The following is a 15,129-nucleotide window of genomic DNA, read 5'->3' as shown; positions in this document are numbered from 1 at the left end:
AAGAAAATGTGACAGCAGCTCATGCGTATGAGTGTGTGTGTGTGTGTGAGAACGACACCCCTGGCCAGAGTGAGTGTGTTCCTGTTAAAAACCCATCTGTGAATTCACACGACTCATGAGAGCAGACCGACTGTGATTCCCTCCCACTCGCCTCGCCGCCTTTTTAAAATATTCTGGGCGTCTCCGTCTCGCAAAAAAAGCAATCCACTCCGATCCGTTCGGCTCTCATTAGCGTTAATGTTGCATGAACAATGTTGGTATTAGAGGTTGACTGACGCAGTTGTTTGAAGGTCAGCGTGGACGGCAAAAGTTTTCCCGTTGTGCAAATAATCTGTATAGCTTGTGTGGAATATCAGGGGGAATTCAGATGGATTACAGCCAATCAGTCGCTGTAATGTTCTACCATAAATAAATTAAATATTACACCAAAATCTTTCAATTTCCACTTGGACACAAAATGTACACGCTTTTAAAAAGCCATTAATTTAAATGAGGATTAACCCATGAGAAGCCAGACTCAGGAAAATACATTTGATCAATAATTCTATTTTCTGTTTAAAATGTGCTTTTAATTGAACAGAAAATAATAATTTAATCAGATAAATGAATTCAAAAGCTCATTTTCATAACTTGCTTTATATGAATTTGTTCCCAGAAATGTCATCAAAAATGTTTAAATGTAACATCGGACGTGTTATGAAAGCATTATAATTGATAAATGGGTTGAAATCTACTTTAGTAACAAAAAACAAGCTTTTTAAAAAAAAAAATGGGATGGATGTTTGTGTCTCATAAGAATTTCCCAGATGTTTAAAGTGTGAAAACTGTGGGATCTTAACTGTTAAACATTTCCATAATTATACTACATATATTCTCTTATAATAAACTAATTGGGACGTCCAACAAGACAAACTGCCGCTACGCTTCTTAAAACGTTACAAAGTGTGTATCTGATTGTCTAGTAGCTTCAGACTGATCACACTATACTGTTTTAGTCCTTATAAACAGTAACTTCAGCATGTTGGTCATCCAACTCTTCATAATTTGGGGGTTATAAACACTTAGTTACATCCATTTGTTGTTTTGCTCTCTGCTTAGCACACTTAGCTACTTACCAATTACATAACATGCTAACACCAATTACATAACAAACATAGTGTTTACGAAACAAACAAGTTCAAAACAACACAATAAAACAGTGAACCTACGTTGGAAGTTTATTTTGAAAAGCCACCATGCATCCCTGCCACGTCTACCACAGAAGCTAGAGGAGCATCACAGTTCTTAGACTATGAAATTAAACTACAGCATAATGAAACATAAGGTTCTAAACAGAACCTAGATCACAGTCCAACTCTGTTAGAACCAGGATACCACGGACAGTCTGATGAGTTGGAATCCCCGAGTGAAGGATTTAAAGCCACTCTGCCTTCATTCCCAGTGAATTATGCACTCGTTAACCCAATTCCGTGTTTTTTCTTTGTGGCATCAGTTCCCTCTGTATGCAAAGCGATGCATTAAAAAATCAAACGGGGAAGCTCAAAGATGCTTAAGACTTGGAAGAGGAAACTGTAAATGATTAACACAAAGCAGCTGCCATGACTTCCTGTCCCAGTTTGGAGAAAATCCAATCGGAACATCCCGATATCCCAGAAATAGATTTTCTAATTGAGTAAGAAGGTGACGAGGTGCCGCTGCTGCTTCTCTCACGGATTCCCTTTAAATGACGGAGGGCGTCTCTCGTTAAACTCACCAGACTGTGGTGCCGTCTACCCTTTACACACTTCAGCTGTTTAACACTTTGGGTTCGTGGGAGATTGAAGACCATAAGAGCCTTTTTGTGTTCGATACAATCTTTGAATATTCAAACAAAGGAAATATTCATCATCCGGTCGACTTTGAGATGTTCATTTTGAGCCCCAATGACAGATATCTGACAGACCTAGATTCCCTCCAAACGGCTAAACAAGATATATTTCTGATGGAAGGAATAACACATTCTGTCGAAGTTGATATTTCTTTTCAGAAAGATTTCTAATTTATGTTCTTGTGGGTTTTTTTTTCTATAATAAAAATATTACAACTGAAGCCAAAGCTCTTCAGACGGACCATGAAACTACATCTGAAGGATCAGATTAACATTAACTGTTGCTCAGTGAACACACACACACACACACACACACACACACACACACACACACACACACACACACACACACACACACACACACACACACACACACACACACACACACACACACACACACACACACACACACACACACACCTCAGGGGGCCACTTACATAACCAGTCCACGGATCAGGAGGAGGAGGTGCGAGGAGGAGGTGGAAGTGGGGAAGACAGGGAGGAGACCAAGTTGAATGGGAGGAAATCAAGATGTTAATTAATTTTACAGTCACAGTGAATAAATAAGAACTTAATGTGATTGCAATGACCAAAAAAAAAATGAGGACGTGCCGTTTAACTTCCTTTGATTATGTTTTGTACAAAAAAAAGAGACGCCGAATCACAAAGATGTAAAATACTGGTGAGCAACGGATGTGTTGGATGGATGGATGGATGGATGGATGGATGGATGGATGGATGGATGGATAGATGGATAGATGGATAGATGGATAGATGGATAGATGGATAGATGGATAGATGGATAGATAGATAGATAGATAGATAGATAGATAGATAGATAGATAGATAGATAGATAGATAGATAGATACGACTGTGCTGTTGCTCTTCAAAGTCAACTCTTTCATCGGACGTCCTTGTATTTTGTTGGGGGGTTTTTTTTTGGGGGGGGGGGGGGGGGGGGGGGTGTAGGTTATGTCTTGACTAAATTTAGCCGCCCATGACTAACGTTGCCCCGCCACGCGTTTCAGGGACAGGTGATAAATCTACTGGCTCTACGTGAGTCAGCTTACTTACATTATAATGCTTACATTTTACCTTTTACATGGCTAATGAATCCCTGCTTGTAAAAAAAAAAAACATCACCTTGTTTTCCTTTTAACTCCCACATCTCCTCACCCCTCCGTCTCCATCCTCTCCCTTCCTCCCTGCATCGCCACATTAATCTCTCATTAGCCGCCCCCTTCCCCCCTCTCTCCATCCTTTCTCTCCTAACACCAGCCGTGACACACAGGTACACATCGCCCACAGGCCCGCACATTTCCACCCGCGCACCAGAAGGATCCTCGGACAAACGGTGGTGGTGGTGGTGGTGGTGGGGGGGGGTCGAAGGCAGCCGTTGAAAGGGCAGCACCCCGGAGCAGAAGAGCCCCTCTGAATGGAGCCCATGGAGGGGGAGATAATAGAGTCCAATAGAGCCAGATTATAATTTGCCTGCAGACACACACACACACACACACACACACACACACACAGCCACGCATATATAAAAAACACTGGAGGAGGACGAGGAAAAGGCATGTGATCACGTGTGAGGGTCTCCTATGCTGCACGAGTGCATATAGGAGCACCGGCTGCTCGCTATCTGGATCTGGAGTGAGTCAGAGCGCCACGCTGAATATAAATGACTCAGATTAAGATGTCAGCGTTTCCACGAAGGCAAAGCCCCCCCCACACACACACACACACATCCTAGAAACCTTTGTGTGGCGGCGCGGTGAAGAGGTTACCGCGGCGATGATCGGACGTGTGAAGGAGCTGCAGATGAAATGCAGCTGAGGATTCTGCAGCTGCTCCCAAACACACTGGAGAGATAAGTCCGTGTCATTTAATGCACGCGAAAGGATTTGGAGTTCAGAATGAACAGGAATGTAAAATCTAACACCCACGTTCATGCAAACTCTTTAAAAAAAAAAATCCATTTTGATCAAGGTTAATTTATGCAATATGCAGATTTTACCTCCTGAGCCAATCTGCTGTTTGCAACATGAAGGTCTCCTCCTCACTTTAAAATGTTGTATCAAATCTGGATATTGTGTCTCTGTATATCTAATTTGTCAACAAACTAAATTTAAAACACATGATCAGTTGGCAACGCATCAATCTTCACTGTAAAATCTCTCCATCAAATTAAAGGAAAAGGTTTCCATCAATTCTGAGATTTGAGATTGTATTAAAAAGTGTTATTTTGACCCCTTTTTGTCATTTTGTGTGTTCTTGCCCAGCTGTTAGTAGATATTCACGTCTGTATATCACCATGATATATTCCCAGTATCCGAGGTGAAACGCTGCTGTTTCTTTGGAGCAGATGGCTCGGCGTTCCACCTCTCACCTTTGAGTTACATCCAAGGGGTCGACTTTCATTACTGCAGGAGGATTTCTCCTTTCAGTCGTGTCCTTCATGTATTCTTTCATTTCCATTCTCACTTCAATGTGGAGAATCTGAGCTCAGAGAATTATCTTGCAACTATTGTTGAGGTGAGGCATTATTATCAAGTGCGTCAGCGGTTCTTTAGTATAACACGACAAATCCCACGACCACCGCCATCGATTCTCTGCTGCTTTATACGTTTTTCATCATCAAGACACTTAAAGTCAAAATCCCGTCAGCAACAATGACCCCTGATTACATTTAACATCATAGAATATAATATTTTACCCATCTATTTATTATTAATCTTGTTATTATTTGATTTACACGCCCTAACAAACATACACGCATGTTTCCAGTTTTCCCTTTTACGCATGTATTTTATTTACCTCATATTATTATATTTATACGTTACTACTCCCCTTTCTTTTAATTAAAAAACAAAAAAATGAAGCCATGGAATTTGACAAGCTGCCCCTGAGACGGAGGAGATGGAGGACAGAGGACAGAGGAGGAGTCTCCACCCACGGATGATGGTCTATAGAAAAGGGCAGAAGCCCCGAGCTTTCTTCCAGGCTCACGAATTAACGAAGGAACTAACGACATTTCACTGGTTGATGTTGAAACTCGCACACGAGCTGCTGCCACGAGCTCTCTCCGACTTCCAGCCTGAACTTGGAGACGTCCTCGAGTCCAACGAGACAAACGAGGAGACGTTCAAAGAACAGTCACTCTGACCGTCCTGAACTCAGAGATGATGATGTGTTTCATAACGAGTGCCGGATATTTTTTGGGTGCTTTACATCCGGCCCTTCCACGCGAGTGAGAGGCGACGGGGGGATTTTTTTCCATCTTAATACCAGCAAAAAGTCTGATAATGGTTCTGAGACATTGTGTGCAGACAAATAAGATGATGGAGGGACGGAGACCAATCAGATTCCCCTCCTCAACGGGACATTTACAATAAGACGCAGGTAGCGAACAAACACATTTACCATCAACTACATGCATCTAATCTTGATTATTACATCTTAGTCATAAAGAAAGAAAGTTAGAGTCCTCTAGTGCACAGTTGAAGGATACAGCGGGGGCTATACTTTAATTATTCCCAACAAATCTCATAAAAAGAGCAATAATGCATGAGTCAGACTTCCCTATTCTGTGCTGACTAACTCTGTCAGACCGAATACATAAATCTTTGTAAAAAGGCAGAAATATATATTTTCATTTCAGGAAAAAAATACTTAAAAATACCTGAGAATCATCTGTGCAGCTGCAGTTTTTAAGCAAACGTTAATCAAACAAGAGTAAGAGGTACATTAGTTGGGGGGGGGGGGGGACTATCTTCTGCGGCGGATTAATACATATTAAGTGCTCTAGTGGGAATTTACTGCACCAGGACTGGGACTGACTCAAAGTAAACTCCTGTGTGTGTGTGTGTGTGTGTGTGTGTGTGTGTGTGTGTGTGTGTGTGTGTGTGTGTGTGTGTGTGTGTGTGTATGTGTGTTCATGGTAATTAGGGAACCCACTGCCAATGGGGTGACTCATTGATGCGCAAAGATTATTAAAAGCACAACAATGGAGCTGTAAGGCACAATAAGATTAAGTATCAGGCTTTGGCTGCTGTTTTAGCTCATTAATAACGTCGCTCCTTTCATTCATTCAACCTTTATTTTAAGTTGGTAATGCATTAAAAGGTAGAGAGCTCGTTTACAATATAGCCAAGAAACATATCTCATCGCCATAAGCTTTAAACACCACGGCGGTGTATTAATATAAACAGAACCATTTGCAAAATGGACAAACTTATGACATTCATTACGTCATTCCATTCTTCTGCAATGTTTTAATGGCATCTTAGAAATGAGCTCTTAAGAGTCAAATATTTAAGGACCTCAAACGATCATTAAAAACCACCGCTGGGACTAAAAAAACCATCCTGACCATCGTCTCCTCCGTCGATGGTGATTACACCGAGGTGTCACCATTAACTCAGCAGCGATCCGGGTGAACTACGAACAGCTGGACCTTTTGGAAGTTGTTGAAATGCCCGACATAATAAAAAAAAAATAATAAAATACATTGTAGGACACCAGTAGCACCACTACGACTAATACGGAGACGGTTAATCAGACAAATGAAACAGGATTTATCAGCGTCCGGGTCTCCTGAATGATTATCGGTGACAATGGGGAACATACAACAACATTTGTCCCCGTCCTCCCACCAATTGTCCCCATCAGGCTTCCCTGACAGCGGAGCGCCGAGCTGCTGAATGGCCTAATCTCTCTTCACAAATGAGCTCTGGCTCTCATCTCCGTTTCCCCAAACGCACGCGATGCCCTTAAACGTCACGTGGCAACCAACGGCCTATTCATAACGTTTATCTCAGGGCGTCCGATAACGGAGCGACACTGTGGCCGAGGAGGGAATAAAAGAACAAAGATAGTGGGAAATGTAAAACTGGAGGGGGGGAGACAGCAAGCGATGCGCTTCGATCTCAGATTCCCCCACTGGCCCTGAGCTATCAGAGTCATTGATTGGCTCATGTAATTCTGCTCTGATTTGGCTTGGCCAATCAATGCGCTGCAGACTGCACTTCCTGTGACTGTGCAGCCATTAGACCAGAGGTGAAAAATCCCATAGTTTTCTTCTCTTTCCTGGAATTACACCGTTTGCACACTCGCCCCACGCCTCGCTGCTGCAGGACGCCGCCGCTCTCCTCCCGATGGCGTCGGCCAATCAGGAGTTCCTCAGCAGCTTTCCTGCCTCACGTCATCGCTGCGTTCAACACACAAAATGACTGTTTCAAGGTCGCCGTAACCTTGAAAGCGAGTAAATACATAAAATAGAGTATTTTTGAAATAATACCGGATGCTGCAACTCTGGTACTTTAGAAAGGTTTTTGCAAAGTATTAAGAATATTTTGAAGCAGCTCATAAAAGATAGTCGAGCTCTTTGGATCGAGATCATTATGTTAATTAATATGTTTCCTTTAAATAATCAAATGCACCGTATAGTTAAGTATTTTTAAACTGAGGCCACATTAATATTCATGCTCTTTGCCAGAGTCCACTTTGAATATACTGCAAGTATATTTATATACAGTTGCAGAGAGAGGGGAGAATATATATATATATATTAAATTTATCATCATATATTCCATACCGATAACCCACTTTCTATGGCTCTCTATATTATTCCATCTGCTGCTGGCTCAACTCAGTTCCCCGGAGATCAATGCAGCTTCATTTACTGGTGTTTCATCTTAGAGGTCATTAATTAAAAAAACAAAAACGACACATTGGTTTACTTACTTATAAGCATTTGCACCGAATGCTTACGTCAGCATGTTTTCAAGGTTTCCAACGAAAACCCACCGGAGACCCACCGAGCTAATTACATGAAGCTGGATGAAGTTGTTTGCTGCAACGCTGCAAAGATGATGCACGGACGTGTGCATCGAAATGCCACCTTCATAACTCATATCTAAACACGAAGACAGATTTCTCACCATATTATTTAGAAATCAACGATAAAAATCATCACGGTTTTAAGTTTCCTTCAGTATCAAAGTAACCCAGCGATGGTTGTCTTTACATTCATGGCTACATTGTTGATAAGTACTCAAGGGACACTATGAGGCTCCATCACACACACACACACACACACACAGACACACACACACACACACACACACACACGCTAAACCCCCTCAATTACCAAACAAACATAACAGCACTTCATTCTCTGCTTAATTTAGCCATTGATTTTTCTAACACCAGATCACACCACGGATAGTAGAAGACATCACGCTGCAGTGTTTTATGGTCTCTGTGGGAACCCCCACCTTGTACACACACACACACACTAACTCACACACACACACACACACACACACACACACACACACACACACACACACACACACACACACACACACACACACACACTCACACACCAGAAGAAGCAAAGAAAGGACGTTTCCCCAGGGACCGTCACTAAAAAAAGAAAGAAAGAATCCCTGCCTGCTACTGTTACTGGAGATCTAACCTATGGCAGTGTGTGTGTGTGTGTGTGTGTGTGTGTGTGTGTGTGTGTGTGTGTGTGTGTGTGTGTGTGTGTGTGTGAGATCGCTGTGCTCAGATCAGATGTGAACCAGCAGACAACCCCAGACGCAGCTGTACGGCCACATCGTCACACGCATGTACACCCATGCTGTAATATGTGTTAAAACACCTATTATACTCCTATAACGTTAATGTGCAACTACAAAACAATTTGAATAATCATCATTTCATCCACTATGACAACATGGTGCTAACTGCTGAGATATCTAGATGACCTGGAGCTGAAACCAAAAGGTGAGATTGTCGTCTCTTCCAAATCAGTGTTTGTTTAAAAACTGTGATTGTCTGACTGGATGTTCTTTTCACAATATATCGCAAAACATTGAATCGTAACCTCTGTTGTCATATCATGATGCGTATTGTTCAACCAGATACTTGCCAACACACAACCCTAGACGTGATAAGGGCAGATTCAGGGGTCCATTCAGAGCTTGAAATTAAACATAAATGCATCTGTGTATCATCGCATCTCCAGCTCCGTACTACAGAATAATATTGAGCCCTTCCTCCAGATCCATAGTAGTAATAGTAATGACCCCGGCTGCAACTGAATCACCCTTTAATAATAAAAAGCTGATACAACAACGCAGGAACACAGCGTGGATCGATGCGACTTACAGGCGTTGGTGACGGCGAAGCTGTTGGCCGTCTCGATGTTGTCCACGTGAGGCACGAGGTTGAACGGGGCTTCCGAGGCGTTGGGGCTGGTGTTGTGCAGGAAGATTGCCAGACGGAAGGCGGTGTACTCCTGATCGGTGTTCCTGATGAACAACCCGCCTGGACAGAGAGAGAGAGAGACAGGTAGGGTGAGGAGCATGATGGGAAACGGTTCAACTATTTCTGATTGGCACAGAGACAGATCGGAAACCAGGTTTGAGGTGTCCGATCCTAGGTTTCCAATTCTAGGTTTCCGATCCTAGGTTTTCTGATCCCAGGTTTCTGATCCTAGGTTTTCTGATCCTAGGTTTCCAATCCTAGGTTTTCTGATCCCAGGTTTCTGATCCTAGGTTTTCTGATCCTAGGTTTCCAATCCTAGGTTTTCTGATCCTAGGTTTTCTGATCCTAGGTTTTCTAATCCTAGGTTTCTGATCCTAGGTTTCTGATCCTAGGTTTTCTGATCCTAGGTTTCCAATCCTAGGTTTTCTGATCCTAGGTTTCTGATCCTAGGTTTCTGATCCTAGGTTTCCAATCCTAGGTTTCCAATCCTAGGTTTTCTGATCCTAGGTTTTCTGATCCTAGGTTTCCGATCGTTTTCTGATCCTAGGTTTCTAATCCTAGGTTTCTGATCCTAGGTTTTCTGATCCTAGGTTTCTGATCCTAGGTTTCCAATCCTAGGTTTTCTGATCCTAGGTTTCTGATCCTAGGTTTCTGATCCTAGGTTTCCAATCCTAGGTTTACTGATCCTAGGTTTCCGATCGTTTTCTGATCCTAGGTTTCCGATCCTAGGTTTCCGATCCTAGGTTTTCTGATCCTAGGTTTCCGATAATTTTCTGATCCTAGGTTTCCGATCCTAGGTTTCCGATCCTAGGTTTCTGATCCTAGGTTTTCTGATCCTAGTTTTCTGATCCTAGGTTTCCAATCCTAGGTTTCCGGAACTATGCCGTTTGTCTTTCGTGTAGTTTTAAAGCTTTTACAAATTGTGTTTTCACGTTTTAGCAGCTTGCCGAGGTCAGAGAGCAACCGTGATCATATCGGAGGTGGACACAGCTGACTGGACAATATATGAAATGCAATAAAAAGGCCAATATTGTTCTGGTAAATCACTGTCGCTGACAATTCAGTGTTAGACATACAGCACCTCATGATTCTTTAAACAGCACTGGAGCTTGTGTGACCAACGCAGCATGGAGCCTGATAAGCATGTAAATCGCCATCGTTTCATATCAACGCAAGCAGAAAAAGTGATATAATATTCACAGATATCCTTCTGGATCAACAGAGATTTTCATTCAGTATTTTTTTTACGCATGAGCAGCTCCAGTGTCAATAATCCGTTTGGCATCAGAGATAAGACTCTGGTTTCTTTTCTTTCTTTTTTTTTTACTTATTATAGCCGTCTTCATATGTGAAGATCTCGTCCTTCATGGCTTTGTAAATGTCAGCGGTGTTTTACGTTTGAAGCAGTTTGGTTCACATTTAAAAATCTGACTTAAGGCGGTATTTCTTGGGATGAGACGGTATAAATGTCATTTCAAGCAAAATGCCAGCGTGTTCTTTTTTTATGGCTGACCTCCTTAGAAGGTAAACTTTAGAATATATTACACTTGTATCGTGTAAACTCGTGTAAATCCCTTCCATCTTTAACTCTAATAATAGTTCGGAGAAGCACTGGAGCTGCTATGAAATTACATATAATTTACACTGTGATGGTTTCACGTCCCATTGACTCACAATTCAAAAGCAAACGCTCACAGGAGGCATTCATTCCTGATTCGAGAAAAAAAAAACTTGACAGCCGGTCAGGAGGAATTTCTTTTAGATATTTTAAAATCAACACATTTTCACTCCCAACTTTCACTATATTTAGAAATAATGGGCAGTTTCTAACTGTAACACTCTACGAATATCTCTAGCATCCGATTTGGACGTCAGGGACCAAATGTCAGTTTCGGCTCATTACATGCATAGTGCCTTTTCAAAATAAAATTCACAGGTGTTCACAGGAAACATACCCTTTTGGGTCATTGCATGCATAGTGCCTTTTAAAAATAAACTTCTGTTCACAGTTTTCATTAGTTTTTCTTGGTTAAGTTTAGGATAAAGATTGAGCTTTGAGTTAAAATAACTACATTTGATACATAAAATCGTCCGTTACATAATTGACATTACTTAAAAACTATGGCAAAACTAATTAAACATCTCCTGGGTTATAGTCCTGTGTTTGTTGGACCCATCCACCCACCATCACTGACTTTCTTGCTTTTTTTCTAAGACGCCAGTTGCTCTGACCGTCTAATCACGATGCGTATACGTTTAGGTCGGAGTTGCTAATATCAAGTGGCGTTACCCAACGTCTCCCGAGTGACAACGGGCGAAATTTATAAACTTATCTTCAACCGCCGATAAAAAGAGGAGAGAAAAGAAAGAAAAATCAAGCTTTTGACTTAAATCCCACTTATTCAGCTATGACCTTCATTTCTGCTGGATGTTGCACAAAATGAGATTCAGCACAGAACACACACACTCACTGTAGGGGCCCGGGACTTTGAAGCTTCATAATTACCATACGGTTCGCCAAACAACAAGACTCTCGTGGCTCCGAAAGAGCCTGTTATGCGTTTTTCTGGATGAGGACATTCGATCACAGGCCTTTGAATTCACTCCCGGTGTGAAACAACGTTCTCGTTACTTCACGTCGTGATCACAGAGCAAGAGGAAGGTCAGCTGAACAAACAGATGTTATCATATGCTACTTTTCAATCACCTTGCTAACTACGCTAACAAAATGTTACCGACTGGAAGAAGGGAAATCAACTGCTCCTGTTGGTCACATGACCCTCGTCTTGCACAGCGGTCCCCCGAGACTCTTGGGAAGTGAGTTTTCCTTTGAGAGGAAGGGTGGTGGTGGTGGTGGTGGTGGGGGGGAGTTAAGGGATCCTTTCATTTACACCCGGCTGAGATCCACGTGATCCATCCAGATCACATGTTAACACCGCAGGTAAAGGGGCCTCCATGTGTGATGAGGCGACTGGTCTCGTTAGTGTCTAAGAAACTGGCAACATCGATTTCACACACACACACACACACACACACACACACACACACACACACACACACACACACACACACACACACACACACACACACACACACACACACACACACACACACACACACACACACACACGCTTCCAGGAGAACCTGTAGATCCGTTCACTACTCTGGATTACCTTTTAGTTTCTGTAATAAAAGGATGCCCCCACCCCACCCTTCACCACCCCCCACCCACCATGACAATAAAAGGCACCGAGAATCGAGAACGAAGGAATGAAAAGAAGGTTCCGTCTTCACACGTACCAGCGAGCTCACAATCGATCCGTGGCCGTGTGTTGTGAAACGCGTGTTTGCTGTGACTGCATTTTGTGCACTTTGTTTCTGTGTTGCATGTGTTTACATAGCACCCCCCCCACACACACACACACACACACACACACACACACACACACACACCCCACTGCTAACAAGTGTTGATTTTTTTCAGTGACAATACTTGAAGCTGATTGAGTGTTGATTGGAGAGATGTTTGTTGTGGAGACGGCTCAAAAACAGGATTAAAAAGGGTTAAATGGGGTGAGGAAACGTTGTTTTTTTTACCCTCCCAGAGGTCATACAGGGAGGTATGGAATTACACCAGCGATGTTTGGCTATCATCGATAACAAGGTGACGAGGCTAAAAACGTGTCTGAAATTGCAGAAAAACATGGGATTTCTGCTTACATCAGCAGCAAACGTTACCCGAACGTTCGGCATGACGGCACAGCGGTCGCACAGAGGTTCAACCCCCCCCCACCACTCAGCTCAAGAGTCCTCGGTTCCAAGGGGTGCTGTTCTGTAACAGACCCTGACCTCTGACCTCCCCCCCGGAGGGGCCAAGGGGAGGGGAGGGGAGGGGAAGGGGGGGGGGGATCCGAATATCACGTTGATATAAAAGGACAAGGAGAATCATTTGAGCAGCTTGTCATTTTTCATCAGCCTGACTGGTCCTGATGTGCCTCTGCTCCGCTACAAGCAGGCGAACATGGAGGGTGAAGCCATTGAGGGGAGGGGGGGGGGGGAGGGAGTCATGTTTGAGCACATTTTTAATGAGATAAAAACATCTGGATTCAAAAATGACATATAATGAAGATGGAAAAAGCACAATTAACTGCTTTTCTGGAAAAAATAAATAAAAGGGAGGGTTGCTGGAGGTCACAGTTTGCCCTTTTTTACACACCCTGCCTTTAAATCAAGTCTGCTGCCTCCTGGAACAGAAAACCACGAACCCATCCATCGCCTGCATTTCACTCCCAGACTGCTAAGTTGTAAAATAGAAACATGCACATGTTTAAAGAAAGAAATAAAAGAGTGGAAGAGTGAGCTGCACAGCCCGACGGTGGGAGCGTGGCAGAGGGTTTATTGCAGCGCCAGAGACCGGGGGGGGGTCTGCGAGAGTGTTAACAGCGGTCAATGCACACACAGGCGAGCCTGCACAAGGGAACACACACTTTGCTGCTCTGATCTGCTGCAGTGGCGGAGTGCACCGGGATACACGCTGTATATAGCCTGCAGATACAAAGCGCATTAGGTGTGTGCGGGGCGTGCATGTGCGCGCGTTTGAACATGCACAGCATCAACAGAGAGGGAAAAACACATTTTTTGTCTGCATGTAGAAGAAGAAACAAAAATAAAATAAAAAAAAATACTGCAAAGGAAAATGAACACATTTTGTACACTTTGGTGTTATAAATGGCAGCAGACAGGACAAGCGTCCACAGTCACACATTCATTCATTCATGCATTCACATGATTCTCTGCTGTACGGGAATTAAGAAGGCATGGACAGCACTCACCGATCTGAACGCTGCTCGGGAAAGCACCCATTGTCAGTCCCCAAAAGCCCGAGAATATCAACAGAAACCAGTCGCGATGAGAAATCCTCATTTTGTTTCGGTTATAAACTGATGAGAGACATCGAGCAGGTTTAATTAACACCCCGGGGCAAAAGCAACATCACGGGGTAGAGAGAAGAGAAGAGGGGGGAAAAAAGAAGAAAAAAAAAGGACACAACAAAAAAAATATATGAATGTCCCCGTTAAATATCCATGTCTGCTTTTGGATTGTCTTTTTCTCTTGGATATTCCCCCGCAGTGGCGCTCGTTTGTACCGTCAACCTGAGTCCGTCCGTCCGGCGCTGGAGATTTTGCGCACAACACTACCAAGATGAGGGGAAGGGGGGGGATGATGGTGGGGGGTGGGGGGGGCTGGGATCAGCCAGCGGCGGCCAGTGCGTATGGATGCGGCTCATCTAACATCACAGCAATAATACACATGCGCCTTTTAACCGACCGGGGCAGGAAGGCAGGCGGGCGGGATGGGCGTCACAGTCAGTCCGCTCAGCAGCACCGAGTCCCCGCACCGAGTCCCCGCAGCACCGGGTCTAGCTCCAAAAAACTTCCAGAGCTGCTGACGCGAACATTCACGGTGGAAGTCTGCGAGCAGGACCGGTGGCTTACCAGGGATTCATTTATTCATTTATTTATGTTTTATTAAACAGTCTGACACATTATTACAGATAGAAATACTGCTTTTAAAAAATAATTCTGCATTTAAACCATCATGAGTTGCATTTAAATGGGATTATAATTCACAAGCTACATTCTATATGAGGCGTTTCTGAACTTTGGTTTGGCTGGATGAAGGTTGCAAAGTGCTCCGTGAATTCATAAGAAAATGTTTGGGCTCAAAACACACAAACACAGTCGTTTAACACTGGTTTCCTGCTTGAAAGTCCTGTGTTTGTGCCCCGTCTCCTCACATTCCTGGAGCGTTTAATCGGATAGTGGGTTGACATTGTAGACAGGCTGGTTGATGCTAAACGGGACGTTGTGCATCGGGATCAGACGCCAAGGGGCAGAGTTACAAACTAGCTGATTATTTTGTCGAATTTCTCAGTTTTTCATTCATATATTAGTATGCCTTGTGCCATTAAGTTCCAAGTATGTAC

At 43.3% G+C, this 15,129-nt stretch overlaps 1 protein-coding gene across 3 annotated transcripts in view; it reads right to left on the bottom strand.

Annotated features, from left to right (window-relative positions):
* gria4b (glutamate receptor, ionotropic, AMPA 4b) overlaps positions 1-14,168 on the bottom strand; it is a 94,215-nt gene extending 80,047 nt beyond the window's left edge. Inside the window, exons 1-2 of one of the 3 annotated variants that reach the window (XM_084029335.1) lie at positions 13,976-14,168; positions 9,045-9,203 (exon numbers count right to left, since the gene is read on the bottom strand). In XM_084029335.1, coding sequence (XP_083885461.1) covers positions 9,045-9,203; positions 13,976-14,066 — 250 coding nt within the window. In that variant the 5' untranslated portion in view covers positions 14,067-14,168. The remainder of the gene's footprint in view (positions 1-9,044; positions 9,204-13,975) is intronic. The other 2 variants (XM_084029334.1, XM_084029333.1) reach the window with 2 other exon arrangements.
* Positions 14,169-15,129: the final 961 nt, after the last annotated feature.

This window comes from Eutrigla gurnardus (genome assembly GCF_963514095.1).
Source record: "Eutrigla gurnardus genome assembly, chromosome: 15".
Taxonomy (NCBI): Eukaryota; Metazoa; Chordata; class Actinopteri; order Perciformes; family Triglidae; genus Eutrigla; species Eutrigla gurnardus.
The sequence above is the reverse complement of the archived record's forward strand: the minus strand, read 5'-3'. Positions and strand labels throughout refer to the sequence as shown.